At 34.8% G+C, this 12,466-nt stretch overlaps 1 protein-coding gene across 2 annotated transcripts in view; it reads left to right on the top strand.

Annotated features, from left to right (window-relative positions):
• LOC115874802 overlaps window positions 1-12,466 on the top strand; it is a 118,237-nt gene that overhangs the window by 56,911 nt on the left and 48,860 nt on the right. For both annotated transcript variants that reach the window (XM_030890102.1, XM_030890092.1), the window contains exon 10: window positions 12,032-12,255. In XM_030890102.1, the coding sequence (XP_030745962.1) occupies window positions 12,032-12,255 (224 nt within the window). The remainder of the gene's footprint in view (window positions 1-12,031; window positions 12,256-12,466) is intronic.

Raw genomic sequence — 12,466 nt, 5'->3', positions numbered from 1 at the left:
TTTGATTAGCTCGTTTACGAGTTATCGCCGATTTCTTTTTAAATATTTCTCCTTTCTTATGGCCCTCTATTTACTTATGAGCACCAGTCAAGGTAAAAGATAACTGTCAAATGAAGTTGTCATTTCAGAAATTTACCTATTTCGTGCTTTATTATTATTGAAAACTCATTCCTACATCGGAAATCTTAAAAATGTATTTATAAATACAAATTAATATGAATTAAAGTAAAATAAAGTAATCAATTACAAGGTTAATTATAGTATTATTACAATATTCAATAACTTATTAATTTAGGTACTATTAAATTGTTAGAACATTTAAGAAAATGTTCAAATATTCCTCCATCGACTGCTAGACAATAACCCAGACGATCATAAAATTCTCTTCTTACATTCGCTAGTTGGTAAATTGAAATTCTATTGCATTCGGCAGAAATAGCATTTTTTAACTCGTCTAAATTTGGGTATTTTTTATCCTTGTATATCCTGTTTTTTAAATGGCCCCAGAGAAATAAATCATTTGGCGAAATATCAGGAGACCTTGCTGGCCAATTTACTGTATGATTTAGTACAATAACGTTTCCGTTAAAACTATTGTCTAAATATTCCCGAATAGCCAGGGTACTATGTGCCGGGCAACCATCCATTTGGTACCAAACTTCCTGATTTTCCCTAGCAGCATCATGTAAAGCAGGTAAAATATGATTTTTGAGTAGTTCCAAATAATATTCTGCATTTAAATTTCGCATAAGAAATAATGGCCCGATAATATTGTGTCCGAATATCCCTGCCCAAATATTTACTTTCTGTCGATATTGCATCCTTGTTTCGACAAACTTGTGTTTTTTTTTGTTCCAATATCGATAATTTTGAAAATTGGGTTCATTATTTAAGGTAAACGTGCATTCGTCAGTGAAACATATGTTTTTTAAAAATTCCCTATCCGTGTTTGCTCTTTCCATCATATCAAAACAAAACGCCTACCGCCGTATTTCGTCCCCATCTTGTAGCTCTTGGTGCTTTTCATATTTGAAGGAATAGTATTTATATCGTTTCAAAATTCGAAACTTTGTAGTGTGATCTATTCCTACTTCATCCTCAAGTTTCCTTGTGCTGATCTTTCCATCGTTCTCTTCCACGCCCAATAAAACTTCCAAGTCGGTATCATTTCTTGCATCTTCCCTTTGTTCCTGCCTTGCTTCACATCTGCAGTTATTTATTAGGGTACCTTTGATCTCAAATCTCTGGATATTCCTTGCGATTGTAGATTTTCCAGGTATCGGTCTATTCGGATAGAGAGCAGCAAACATGTCCGACACCTTTTGATAACTATTTCCTTGATAATACCATTTAATCATCAATACTTTTTCTTCGGTAGTGTTATTCATGGCTAATATTTTCGATGTAGGTATGAGTTTTTAATAATAATAATAAAGCACTAAATAGATAAATTTCTGAAATGACAACTTCATTTGACAGTTATCTTTTTCCTTGACTGGTGCTCATAAGTAAATACAGGGACATAAGAAAGGAGAAATATTTAAAAAGAAATCGGCGATAACTCGTAAACGGGCTAATCAAAAATATCTAAAGTTATTCTTTTGAATGTGGGTTTTAGTGCTCTTCAATAAACCTAAATAGAATTATTCTTTAAAATAATTAGGGAAGCCAATAATTGACTCCATTAAAATTTACATGGGATTTCCTATGTCCCGCTCGACGATGCAACAGGATGCAACACCCGGTACCTGTATTGTGTTCTAGTGATTTTAAGTTATTTTTTATACAAGACGATAAAATTGTATTTTGATGAAATCGCGAGTGAATTAATTTCGGGAGATGATAATGCAATTTTATCGCCGTGTATAAAACAATATTTTTTCCATTGCGAGTTGGTAGAGTTCAACTTTTGGACTTAAAACCATATCTACTAGAGTAACTGCCTACCAGACAATAATATGATTTTTCAAAAACAGACTAAGACCAATAAGCAAAGGCATGGTTTTAATGTAAAAATTACAAAAAAAAAGTTATAATCTTTGTTCAAAAGCGAATATCTCCTAAAAAAAATAAAGCTATTGAGATAAACCAAAAAACAAACTCTCCAGAAGGATGTATCTAGACGATAAAATAATTTTTAAATTCCTTTCTGCCTTAACATATCTCACAGAGTGTTTCAAAATTTATTCGATTGTATTTTCGATACATTTGGTTATCCAAAAATGTCAAAAGTTTGCTGTATCTGACTAAATCAAGCTCTGTAAACCCAACCAGTTGACCATTGTTCCTCCCACTAAATCTGTCTGAGTTAATGGTCTACCTTTTACTAAGCCAGCCATGGAATTCACTGAATTCAGTCGGCGCTGGTTCTACTGTTTGGTGCGTTCAACGTCGTCATGACAACCGCGAACGCGAACGTCCTTACAAAGCCGATGATTCAAATCGAAATGAACATTGTTTTGTAGTTTTTGTGCTATAGTAAAAACGATATAAATTAACAAATAGAAATAATACTATCAGTGTTAATACGGTCTAATTGATAGTTTTGCTCGACTATCTTGGCGCATTTTATCGAGTTTAATCAGTGCACCGAGTGAAAGTCTGTGTGTATTTATTGATAATGTTACAGTTGCATGCGGTTATTAGAAAAAGAGGTTTAGTAGTGTAGAGTTGAATAAACTAATATTTCTACGGGGTGTTTAAGTGATACAGAGAGATATTCAGGATAATATGTTGTAGAGAGAGAGATTTTGTTGGAAAAATGTTGGATATTCAGATTGGTAAGTGGAATTCTTGTGGTTTATTGAAGGTTCTAGTCAATTTTAGGTTTTAGATGTGATACTGTGTTATTTATGAAAGGGCTTTATAGGTATCGTTTGTTGAAATTGACCTGAAGCTTCTTATGGTGCTTATGATTTATCTGGGAGGCTCTGTCACATCACTGAAAGTTAAGTTATTTTTTTACGATGTAGAAGTCTCTTACAGAATTCTGTTGTGCCTCTTACAGAATCCCCTTACAGAATTCAGTTTTACACCTTACAAAAGCCTCTAGCGTAAGTCTCTTACAAAATTCTGCTGGGCATCCTACAAAGCCTCTTACAGAATACAGTGCAGCAATTTACAGAAGTCTCTTACAGAATTCTGTTGTTCCTCTTACAGTGGCCTCTTATAGAAACCGTTTATAGAATTATTATGTTGTATATTCTTACAGAAGCCCCTTGAAAAGGTGTTATATATTTTACAGTATCGTCTTGGAAAAGCCTCATACAAGATTCTGTTGCGCATCTTACAGATTGCAACCCTTGACAGATTTTTTTGTACATCTTAAGGGAGTATCAGATACAGCTACTTTTGTTGCACAATTTTTTTGCAGCCGCTGCAAAAGTTGCATACAGTGTTCATACACCAGCAGAAAGTAGCCCAAAACGCGCAGTTTTTATGCAGCAGCTGCCTAAAAAGGTTGCAGGTCGACACTACATGCTTTTCATATGTTCACACCAAAGCGCTACTTTTGCAACATATTTTGGTAGCCACAGCCTTGGAGGGACAACATTCAATAGTACACCACCCACAGCTCCAGGTATCGTGTGTGTACCTTTTGGCAGAGCAAACCGGATTTGGAACTTTTCATTTTTGAACGTTCTTTCGAATATTGTGCACGCAACGTGTGAATTTTCTTTTTTATGTCTTCATCGGGCATATGTAATTCAGAAGAAATTTCCGAAATAGCGGCTCGTCTTTTCGTTTGGTTGTGATAGAATGGACTTTTTTTACGTTCCATAAACACTCCCTTGCTTCTACCGCTTCTATTAAACATTTTACTTGTTCTCTGTTCCAAATCGCTTGTTTTGACTTCGACGACTTCGCAATTTGTCGGTTAATTCTTTACTAAATACCTACATATAAATTCTGGCGTTAACTAAAAAAAGTGTATAGATTTCGGGCATACCAACAGAATACTGCACCGATATCCGCAGTAAAAGTTTCAACTGATTAGTAATCTTTTGCTGCACTTGCAACCTTCCTCAACAACTGTTCAAACACGGCTATTTCTTAAACTGCTCGCAACAAAAAAGTATCTTCCGCAACCAAGCTGCGATCGCAACGTTGCAGGTTGCCTAGGTATTCACACTTGCAGCAGACCAAGCGCAACAAAAGTAGCTATGTCTGATGCTACCTTTAGAGAAGCCTCTTACAATTATGTTACAAAATGTGCTGCACATCTCCACTTTTGCCAATTTTTATCAAATTAAACCTATGACCTCTAACATATATAATACCCTTGTATATTAATAAGAATATACAGGGTGAGTTTCCTACGATGTTCTCTATGGGTATCTCGGAAACTACTGGAGATTGAGAGTCTGTTAAATGGGGAAAGAATTGCAGTTTTGCGGGGTCATAAACATGCGCCTTTCAAATTTTTGAAGTTCATGGCTTACTAGATATTTTGAAAAATACAAATTTCGGCTATTTTAAAAATTGTCCCTAATTCCATTATAATCTATTTTAGACAAAAAGTTTTCAGATAAAAGTTGTAGATAATCACATTCTTAATGACACTGTATCCTTCGTTTTTTTCTAAAGCCTGTCATTTTTGACATATGACACAAACATATGTTTTTTTAAATGGAAACCATAGTTGGCCATGACTTCTTAAAAAGCTCCATTTTATAAGCTTTTTAGCGATATAAGCCATAATATGATTCTTTCGAAAAATCCCTCAAATGTCAATGGGAAGGACACCTGGTAAGAAGAACAGACATTAGATGGACCACAAAAATTACAACATGGTACCCACAAAGAATTAAGAGACCTAGAGGAAGAACGAACCTGAGATTGGACCATGATAGCAGGGATAACTTGGGCCCGCATAGCCAACTATAGACAACAATGGGCCCAACTACAAAGAGGTATGGATGCTACATGTGAGGGAGGCTACACCATAATTAGAAATGGTTAAAGAAGATGGATATGATGATAATTATACTCACATATTATAAAATACTCTAAAATACACATATTATATACCTTATTAAATTCATATATTGATAACATTTTTGATTTTTCTTCGCACGTACACGAATAAAACATAATTAAACTCCGATTTGCGAGGCTTCTAGTTCATTTTCCATTTTCCATGGTCCATTATTATGGAAAATGGGCGGTATATATCTTTTCTACGACCCAACGTAAACATTATCGGGCCGTTTATCATCGGCGAAATTCGACATGTGACGGTATTATTTAAAATTTTAATGCCCCCATTAAAGTTAAATATGCTCTCGTTCAGAGCAATAAAACAAACAGAAGTGACAGAAGAACTTTGATGAGAGTTGTGGTGAAGATAATTTAATTTTAGATGCAAATATACTTAAGAGCCCATTTCACTAGTCCGAAAAAGTAGCAAAATAAGTGTTCGGCATTTAAAGTTTTATGTAAAACTGGCTAGGTATTTTTACACAAATAAAGAAGGAAATTAAAGATAAAAGATTATACTACATCCGTATTGTAGCACATTTTTAGACAACTTTTTTATTTTTAAGATTTTGATGGTCAAACATCAACGTAATATTCCTTATGTTTGGACTAAATTTTCTCGAAAATAAAGCCATAATTTAAAATTCCGTTACAATACGGAAATAGATAGAAGTTTTGTGATTACAGTGATACACAATTTATATGATTTTGTAACAAGTTGCTCACTATTTTATGGCAAATGCTGAAGTTCTGCAAACCTTAATCAAGCCTTAATCAAAGCACGTGAGTTTGGAATTTTGGGTGAGGCTTAACACGACCGAATAGGGCTAAGCCTAAGGCAGTACCCTTTCAGGAGTGTTACGGAATTTTACACTATCGTCATTCTCTTTGGCATTAAAATGTTTGTAAGAGTACCAAATTTCAGGAAAACCGGTTTACCAATGTTCTTAAAAATGAACAAAATATATTATTTTTATTTAACCTTTTGAGGACTGTAACTTCTTCGGGCATATTTATGTTCATAGTAACTTTTTGTTTTATTTTTATCTATAGAATCATCCACCAAAGTTAGACACTATATTTTTGACACCCTGTTTAATAATATTTACGGTAACCCATACTTACTTACAGGTAAATAAGATTTTATTCTTTAAAACCATATTATCCTAAACGCTAAATTAGACTAGACTTCTTAACATTCTAGGGACTTTTTTCTTTCAATTTATGAAATAATAATGAACAATTAAAATAAACTTAGACATCCTTCTAGGCAAAATAAGTGTAAAAGTTCTAGTGTAAAATGCACGAAAATTTATTTTTTTAATTATTATTTATTTTTAAGAAAAACGAACAAATGTCGAGAACTTATAATTATAAAAAAATAGATTTACAAATCAATCAGTTACTTTTTAAAATTTTATTCTGGATTTTTTCCTTTTTTCTTATTGTTTTCTATATACATAGCCAACAGCAGCAATGGAGGTCATCTTAGACCTAACACCACTACCGCATTGTCGTCGGTAGTTGTGCCAATGCGACAATGATTAGAGTGGTCATTGATGGAAACAGTAGGTACTGAGAGAATTTTCAGGTCTAGGGCTTAGAACACCCTCAAAAAGAAAATTCCACTTCTCCAACTCCCAGTGGATGACATACCAAGGATTTACAACTTTGAGAAACACCTCACTGTAGTATTGAGTAATAAAAAGGATTGGAAGGAAGAAACGTTTGCTCAGCATGAAAAAGACCATACCATAACGTGGTATACTGATGCTTCCAAAACCAAAGCAGGGACAGGGATAGGAGTATTTAGGCCGAAAACTAAATACTCCGAATCAATGGGCACCAGCAATCTATACGCTATCGAAAGATGCGTACTATTTATCTTAGATAGGAACTATCGAAAATAGGAAATAGCCATCTTATCCGATAGTCAAGCAGCACTAAACGCGATCAACTCAGTAACCATCAATTTGAAATTGATCAAAGAATGCCTAAGGAATCTGAACAAATTAGGCAAAGAAAATAAAGTCCTCCTACTCTGGGTGCCTGTTCACCAAGGCTAAGGTGCCTGTTCACCAAGGAGCGAACACTCCACTAACTGGACCAGAACAATTCTGTTTTACAAGCGGGAACCAACTGAAAGCGGAACTGAAGAACCTGGAAGATACTATCTGTAACCTGGAATGGGTGTCCTCCAACGGTCTAAGACACTCAAAAAAGTTCCTCAAAACTTACGACCGAGAAAAATCAAAGATTTTCCTTTATTTAAAAACAATCTTCGGTTTATCTCGGGGTTCTCCTCAATCATCACCTCAATAGATTGAAGCTAAGCCATAAGAGTAAAGGTTCTATTGTTTTATTGTTTTATTAACGATCTGAGGCATCGATAATCAGGAAATCAGGGGTCGCAGTGGCGTCCGCTGTTCAAATATTGATATTTTCGCTTGCTGACCATTCGTTGGTCGGCTTCACGGTCCAGTGCCTGCTGAAATTGACCCTGTTGACAGGAAGCGGCTGGCTGCGATGATAGGGCCAAAATAAAGCCTATACTGTTCGTTTTGATTGGGATTTTCTAAAAATCGCTATTGTTAATAGATGAAAAATTATTAGAGGGAAGAGAAGGTTTAGTTAATTTAATATTTTGTGGAGTATTACAAAGTTTTCAAATGAAAAAATGATTGAAACTAATAGATTTGGCAGTTGTGGTGATTGGTACTCTACAGGGTATCCGGAAATTAATGCAACAAAATTTGGTTATAGATTCTTGAAAAAAAAATAGGTGACCCTTTTTTTTTGGCGAGGGGCCCCCCTTTTCGGATTTACAGCCCCCTGTATTTTGCCCCTAAAAAGAGTTTTTTTTTAATATCTCAGGGCCCTGTTGGACGAAAATCACTAAATTTGGTACACGTTGTTTTACCATAAAATGACATTTTTTGATGCTATTAACTTTTCTTTATTTACATCAGTGGCGTCCCTACGGTATTTAAACTTAATATTATTGAAGAAAAAAATGGTACGCCACTGTTTTTTTTTTCTAAAATAAAAATTATTTTTAAAATCTGAAGTAAATTTGGAACAAATTTGATCTTTTGACTTTTTTTTGGTACGACGCACCGATTTCGCGTAAAAAAAATAATAACCATTTTCATACATGACTAAATCGGTAAAATTTTACCGTAAATTTCAATGGCAAAATTTTTAAAACGGCAAATTTAAGTTTAAAATAATTTTTTATTTTCCAAAACCTTGTTTTTATTACCTAAGTGCGAACCAAAATGTCCAAAAACTATATTTATTTTGCTATGAAAATTTACATTAAAATTTTAGCGATTTGGTCATGTACAGTACGTCTGCTGGATCTGTTTCTATGAAAGGAATGCGGACAAAAAATATTTAAATAAACAGCAATTTATTTTATACGTCGACTTAACAAGTACGTCACCGCAAATCGTTCCGCCCACTTATTTTATTGGCTATTTGCTATTTTGTTGAATTTTTATTGATGGGACGCGTCGTCTATTTTTTTAAGAAAAACATCGAGAGAATATCGTTTCCCCTCTCACGGATACCCCGTAGCTATAGAACGAACAGACGTACTGTATGAAAATGGTTATTTTTTTACGCGAATTTTTCTGAAATTTCAATAGTTATTCTATTATTTGGAACCGGATACTTATCCAGGAAATCAAAGATCATCAGCCATTATTGAGTATATATGTAACTGTAATAAAAAAAAACATTAAACCAAAACTCTGAATTAATCCAGTTTGAACGTCTATCTACCAAAATTTAAACTGGTATTTTTAAAAAATTTAAATAAAACTTTGAAATATGCCCTCTGATGAAAAAATTGCAAATTTTTGTTGATTATGGACGCGAATTTTTTTAACTACAGTTAGGAATTATATTCATGGATAAATTGGTCCCGTGGGATATCGAGAAATACATATTTTGCTGCAGTTTAGTTTAAAATGCCGAAGCTAAATCCTGTACTATTATTCAAAATGGAAAAATGCCAAAAAAAATGGGATATAAAAGAGGGAAAGAACGTTAAAAAATGTTGCATAAAAAGATTAAAAATTACGTTTTGAAATAAACAAATAGATACACATATAGATATAACACGGCAATTTATTTTAATACTAGCGTGTACCCGCGACTTTGTTCGCTTCGAATTTAAATAAAAAATATTCTAATAGTTGAGAGGTGGTTTCACCCCCTTAGAATCCGAGTTTCGAAAAATCCCTTCTTGTCGAACCTCTACACCCTAATGTCAATCAGTTTTCCAAAAATCAGCTTTTTACGTCAAGGGCTTTAAGCAGGAACATGATTAATCAATGGTCATATTTTATGAAACACTCTGTATACATTTTTAAAAAATCTTAAAATATGTAAAAAAACAAAATAAAATATACGTGTTTAAGCGTTTTTTTCGGAAACTTGACCGTTTTTTAAATAAAAAATATTGTAATATTTGAGGGGTGGTTTCACCCCCTTGGAACTGGAATTTCGAAAAATCCCTTCTTACCTCTACACCCTAGAATCAACCTGTATGCCAAAATTGAGCTTCTTACGTTGAGTGGTTTGAGCAGGATCGTGATTAATCAATGAGTCACTTAAGGATTTTATATATTAGTATAGATTATTTATTTCATTATTTAGAGATTCCTGGTCAGTGCACAATGTTGTTGACTGGCAGTTTATGCCATTAAGCAAGTCTCAGAACTCGAGCTAATGACATCTATGTCGGTTTTGCTCTATATAGTTAGGAAATAGGTTTACTCTGTTAAAGCAGACTAATTTCGTCCACCCTGTACCCTGTGTTTAAAATAAATTAAAATAAAATTGAAAAAAAAATTGTCTGGCGCATCGATATTACAATAAAGTGAAGGGGTTTTTAAGAATTTCACTGATTATTATTCATTTCTTCGTTTTCTTCGATGAAATGGGCAGATCGCGTGACTTGCTACAAGCTTTCCCAATATTTTCCCTTTTTTCAGATTGATTCTGATATACGTTCTATTTTAAATCAGCTGGAATACCTCACGAAATGTTTTTTCTGCATTCCGTTTAAATCGGTACGTCACTGTTTTGTGACGAAAATACCCCAAGTATTGATTAAGTTTTGTATGAATAAGTTTCATTGATTTTTTCGACAAATGAAAGGGTTTAAAAAATATTTGAAGCTTTTTGATTTTATCTGGCAATAGTTTTGAGTATACTAAGGGCTGGCAAAGGTTAGTCTTGGGCCGAGATTTCCGTATGTAAGAAGAGTACAATGCGTTTATTATGTACTGAAAAAAGAGAGGACAGTGAACACGTTGCCAAACGTATGAAATAAACCGAGAAACTGTGCACATCGCTAAGAGACGTGGAAGGGGATATAGCAGATTTGTCGCAGTTGACCGGTCGACCAGAAGTGTCTAGTCCTAGCACTCAACTATTAAGCTTGACCAATCAGGTTGGTTAGCGTGGTTATTTGGAGTGTGTTAATTCATTCCTGTTTATCAAAAACTCTAACGTGATTGGTCGAAGTGGAATTGAGTGGGTGTTCGATAGTGGTCGCGCTATTAGAACTCGAAAATCGATATCTCGAAATCTATTAAAAATATTAGATTGTAGTTTTTTCAAGAACTTTGTTTATATTTCTGCTGTATTTTCTTTGTAGACAGTATGTGAAAATCTTTATCAATAAAAAAATTACACGATTACTGAAAATTGCTATGCTCTAAATGTAAATGGATGGATTGTTTACAATTTTTGAATGGAAAAAACAACCTTATCGAATTTTTCTTATGTAAACATATTGTAAAATATCCGTTCTTGAAAATAAAAAAAAGTTTCAATATCTAAAGTGGTTCTTGAGTTATGGCCTGTTATGTGTTAAAAAGTTGAGTTCTTAAGTTATCGCGATTACTGACGTTTCTTCGTTATAAAAAAATGACACCTTAACGATATTCTTATAATTCCATTTCAGATGCTCAGAAACATGTCTAATGATTTTATCTAGTTGTCTCTTGAAAAAAATTCTTTTAAAAATAAGCGATTTGCGATCGTGATTTTACTTTACTTGATAAGGAAAGGCGTATCGGCAACGCCGCAACAGCACACCGTCGCGCGTCTCGTCGGTTTGTCGCATTTCTCTCACTCCGACTTAATAAGATCCCTATGCGATTTACTTCCACACATATGTAAATGCCGACCCAAAAGTAACAGTTGCCAGCACGGTATTAAGGTGTACGCGCACTGAATCGGTACCAGTCCGGCGAGAAACGGCGAAGGCGGTGACTCGACTATCGTAGATAGGTAGAGGTAGGAATCTGGCCTCTACAGGCCGAAATGTTTTAGTGGACGCCGGCGCCGTCTATATGTACGATGGTCGCAGTCGCTTTTGCTGGTCGGTCCGATCCGATGCAGTGCGCGCGGAGCCTTACGCTGTACTGTTCGGACCGCTCTGAGGGGTCGGGTAAAGCGGGTGTGTGGCCGAAGGAAATATATATTTTATTTCTGCCTAAGGCTTAGCCCGATCCTGTCGTGTTAAGCCACGCCCAAAATTCCAAACACACGTGCTTGATTAAGGCTTGATTAAGGTTTGCAGAGCTTCAGCATTTGCCATAAAATAGCGAGCAATTTGTTACAAAACCATATAAATTATATATCACTGTTATCACAAAACTTCAATCTATTTCCGTATTGTAACGGAATTTTAAATTATGTCTTTATTTTCTAGAAAATTTAGTCCAAACATAAAGAATATTTTGTTGATGTTTGACCACCAAAATCTTAAAAATAAAGTAGTTATCTAAAAATGTGCTACAATACGGATATGGTATAATCCTTTATCTTTCATTTTCTTCGTCATTTGTGTAAAAATACCTAGCCAGTTTTACATAAAAGGTTAAATACCGAACGCTTATTTTGCTACTTTTTCGAACTATTGAAATGGACTCTTAATCTTTTTAGTCATAGACTTATACAGAGTGATGAAAAATAGTTTCCTAAATTTGTAGTTATATGTTTTTAACAACGCACTTCTTTTTTATTACAGGACCCTTGGTACGGTCTCCAAGAACTCAGGAAACTAGCGAGCGCGACCTGTTGCGACTAGTACGACGTCTCTCCACCTCCACGCCCTCCAAAACCGACTCGAGTGCCAAGGATCCTGAAGAAGGGCGGAATTTCGACGTAGACACGCGAAACGTCGACAGGCGCCATGTGAGGGCCGGCGTGATGGGCGCTAACGTCAGTCGGCACTCGACAAAGGACTTTCAGGTGAGTTATATCTACTGCTAAGAAATTTCTTTAGTTTTAAAAAGAATTTCTGGCTATCTAATCCTGGGCCCGTATTCTGTAACTTTGACATAAAAACGTTACGCTTTCAAAGCGGTGAGCGCAAGTATTCGATCAGCGAAACGCAAGGCAATCGATTTTGGTATTCTCGTTACCATGCGAATCGTGTTCTGGATACGCGTTGAGCACATAT

Source organism: Sitophilus oryzae, unplaced genomic scaffold, assembly GCF_002938485.1.
Source record: "Sitophilus oryzae breed Bouriz unplaced genomic scaffold, Soryzae_2.0 scaffold_1018_pilon_pilon, whole genome shotgun sequence".
NCBI lineage: Eukaryota > Metazoa > Arthropoda > Insecta > Coleoptera > Curculionidae > Sitophilus > Sitophilus oryzae.
The sequence above is the reverse complement of the archived record's forward strand: the minus strand, read 5'-3'. Positions and strand labels throughout refer to the sequence as shown.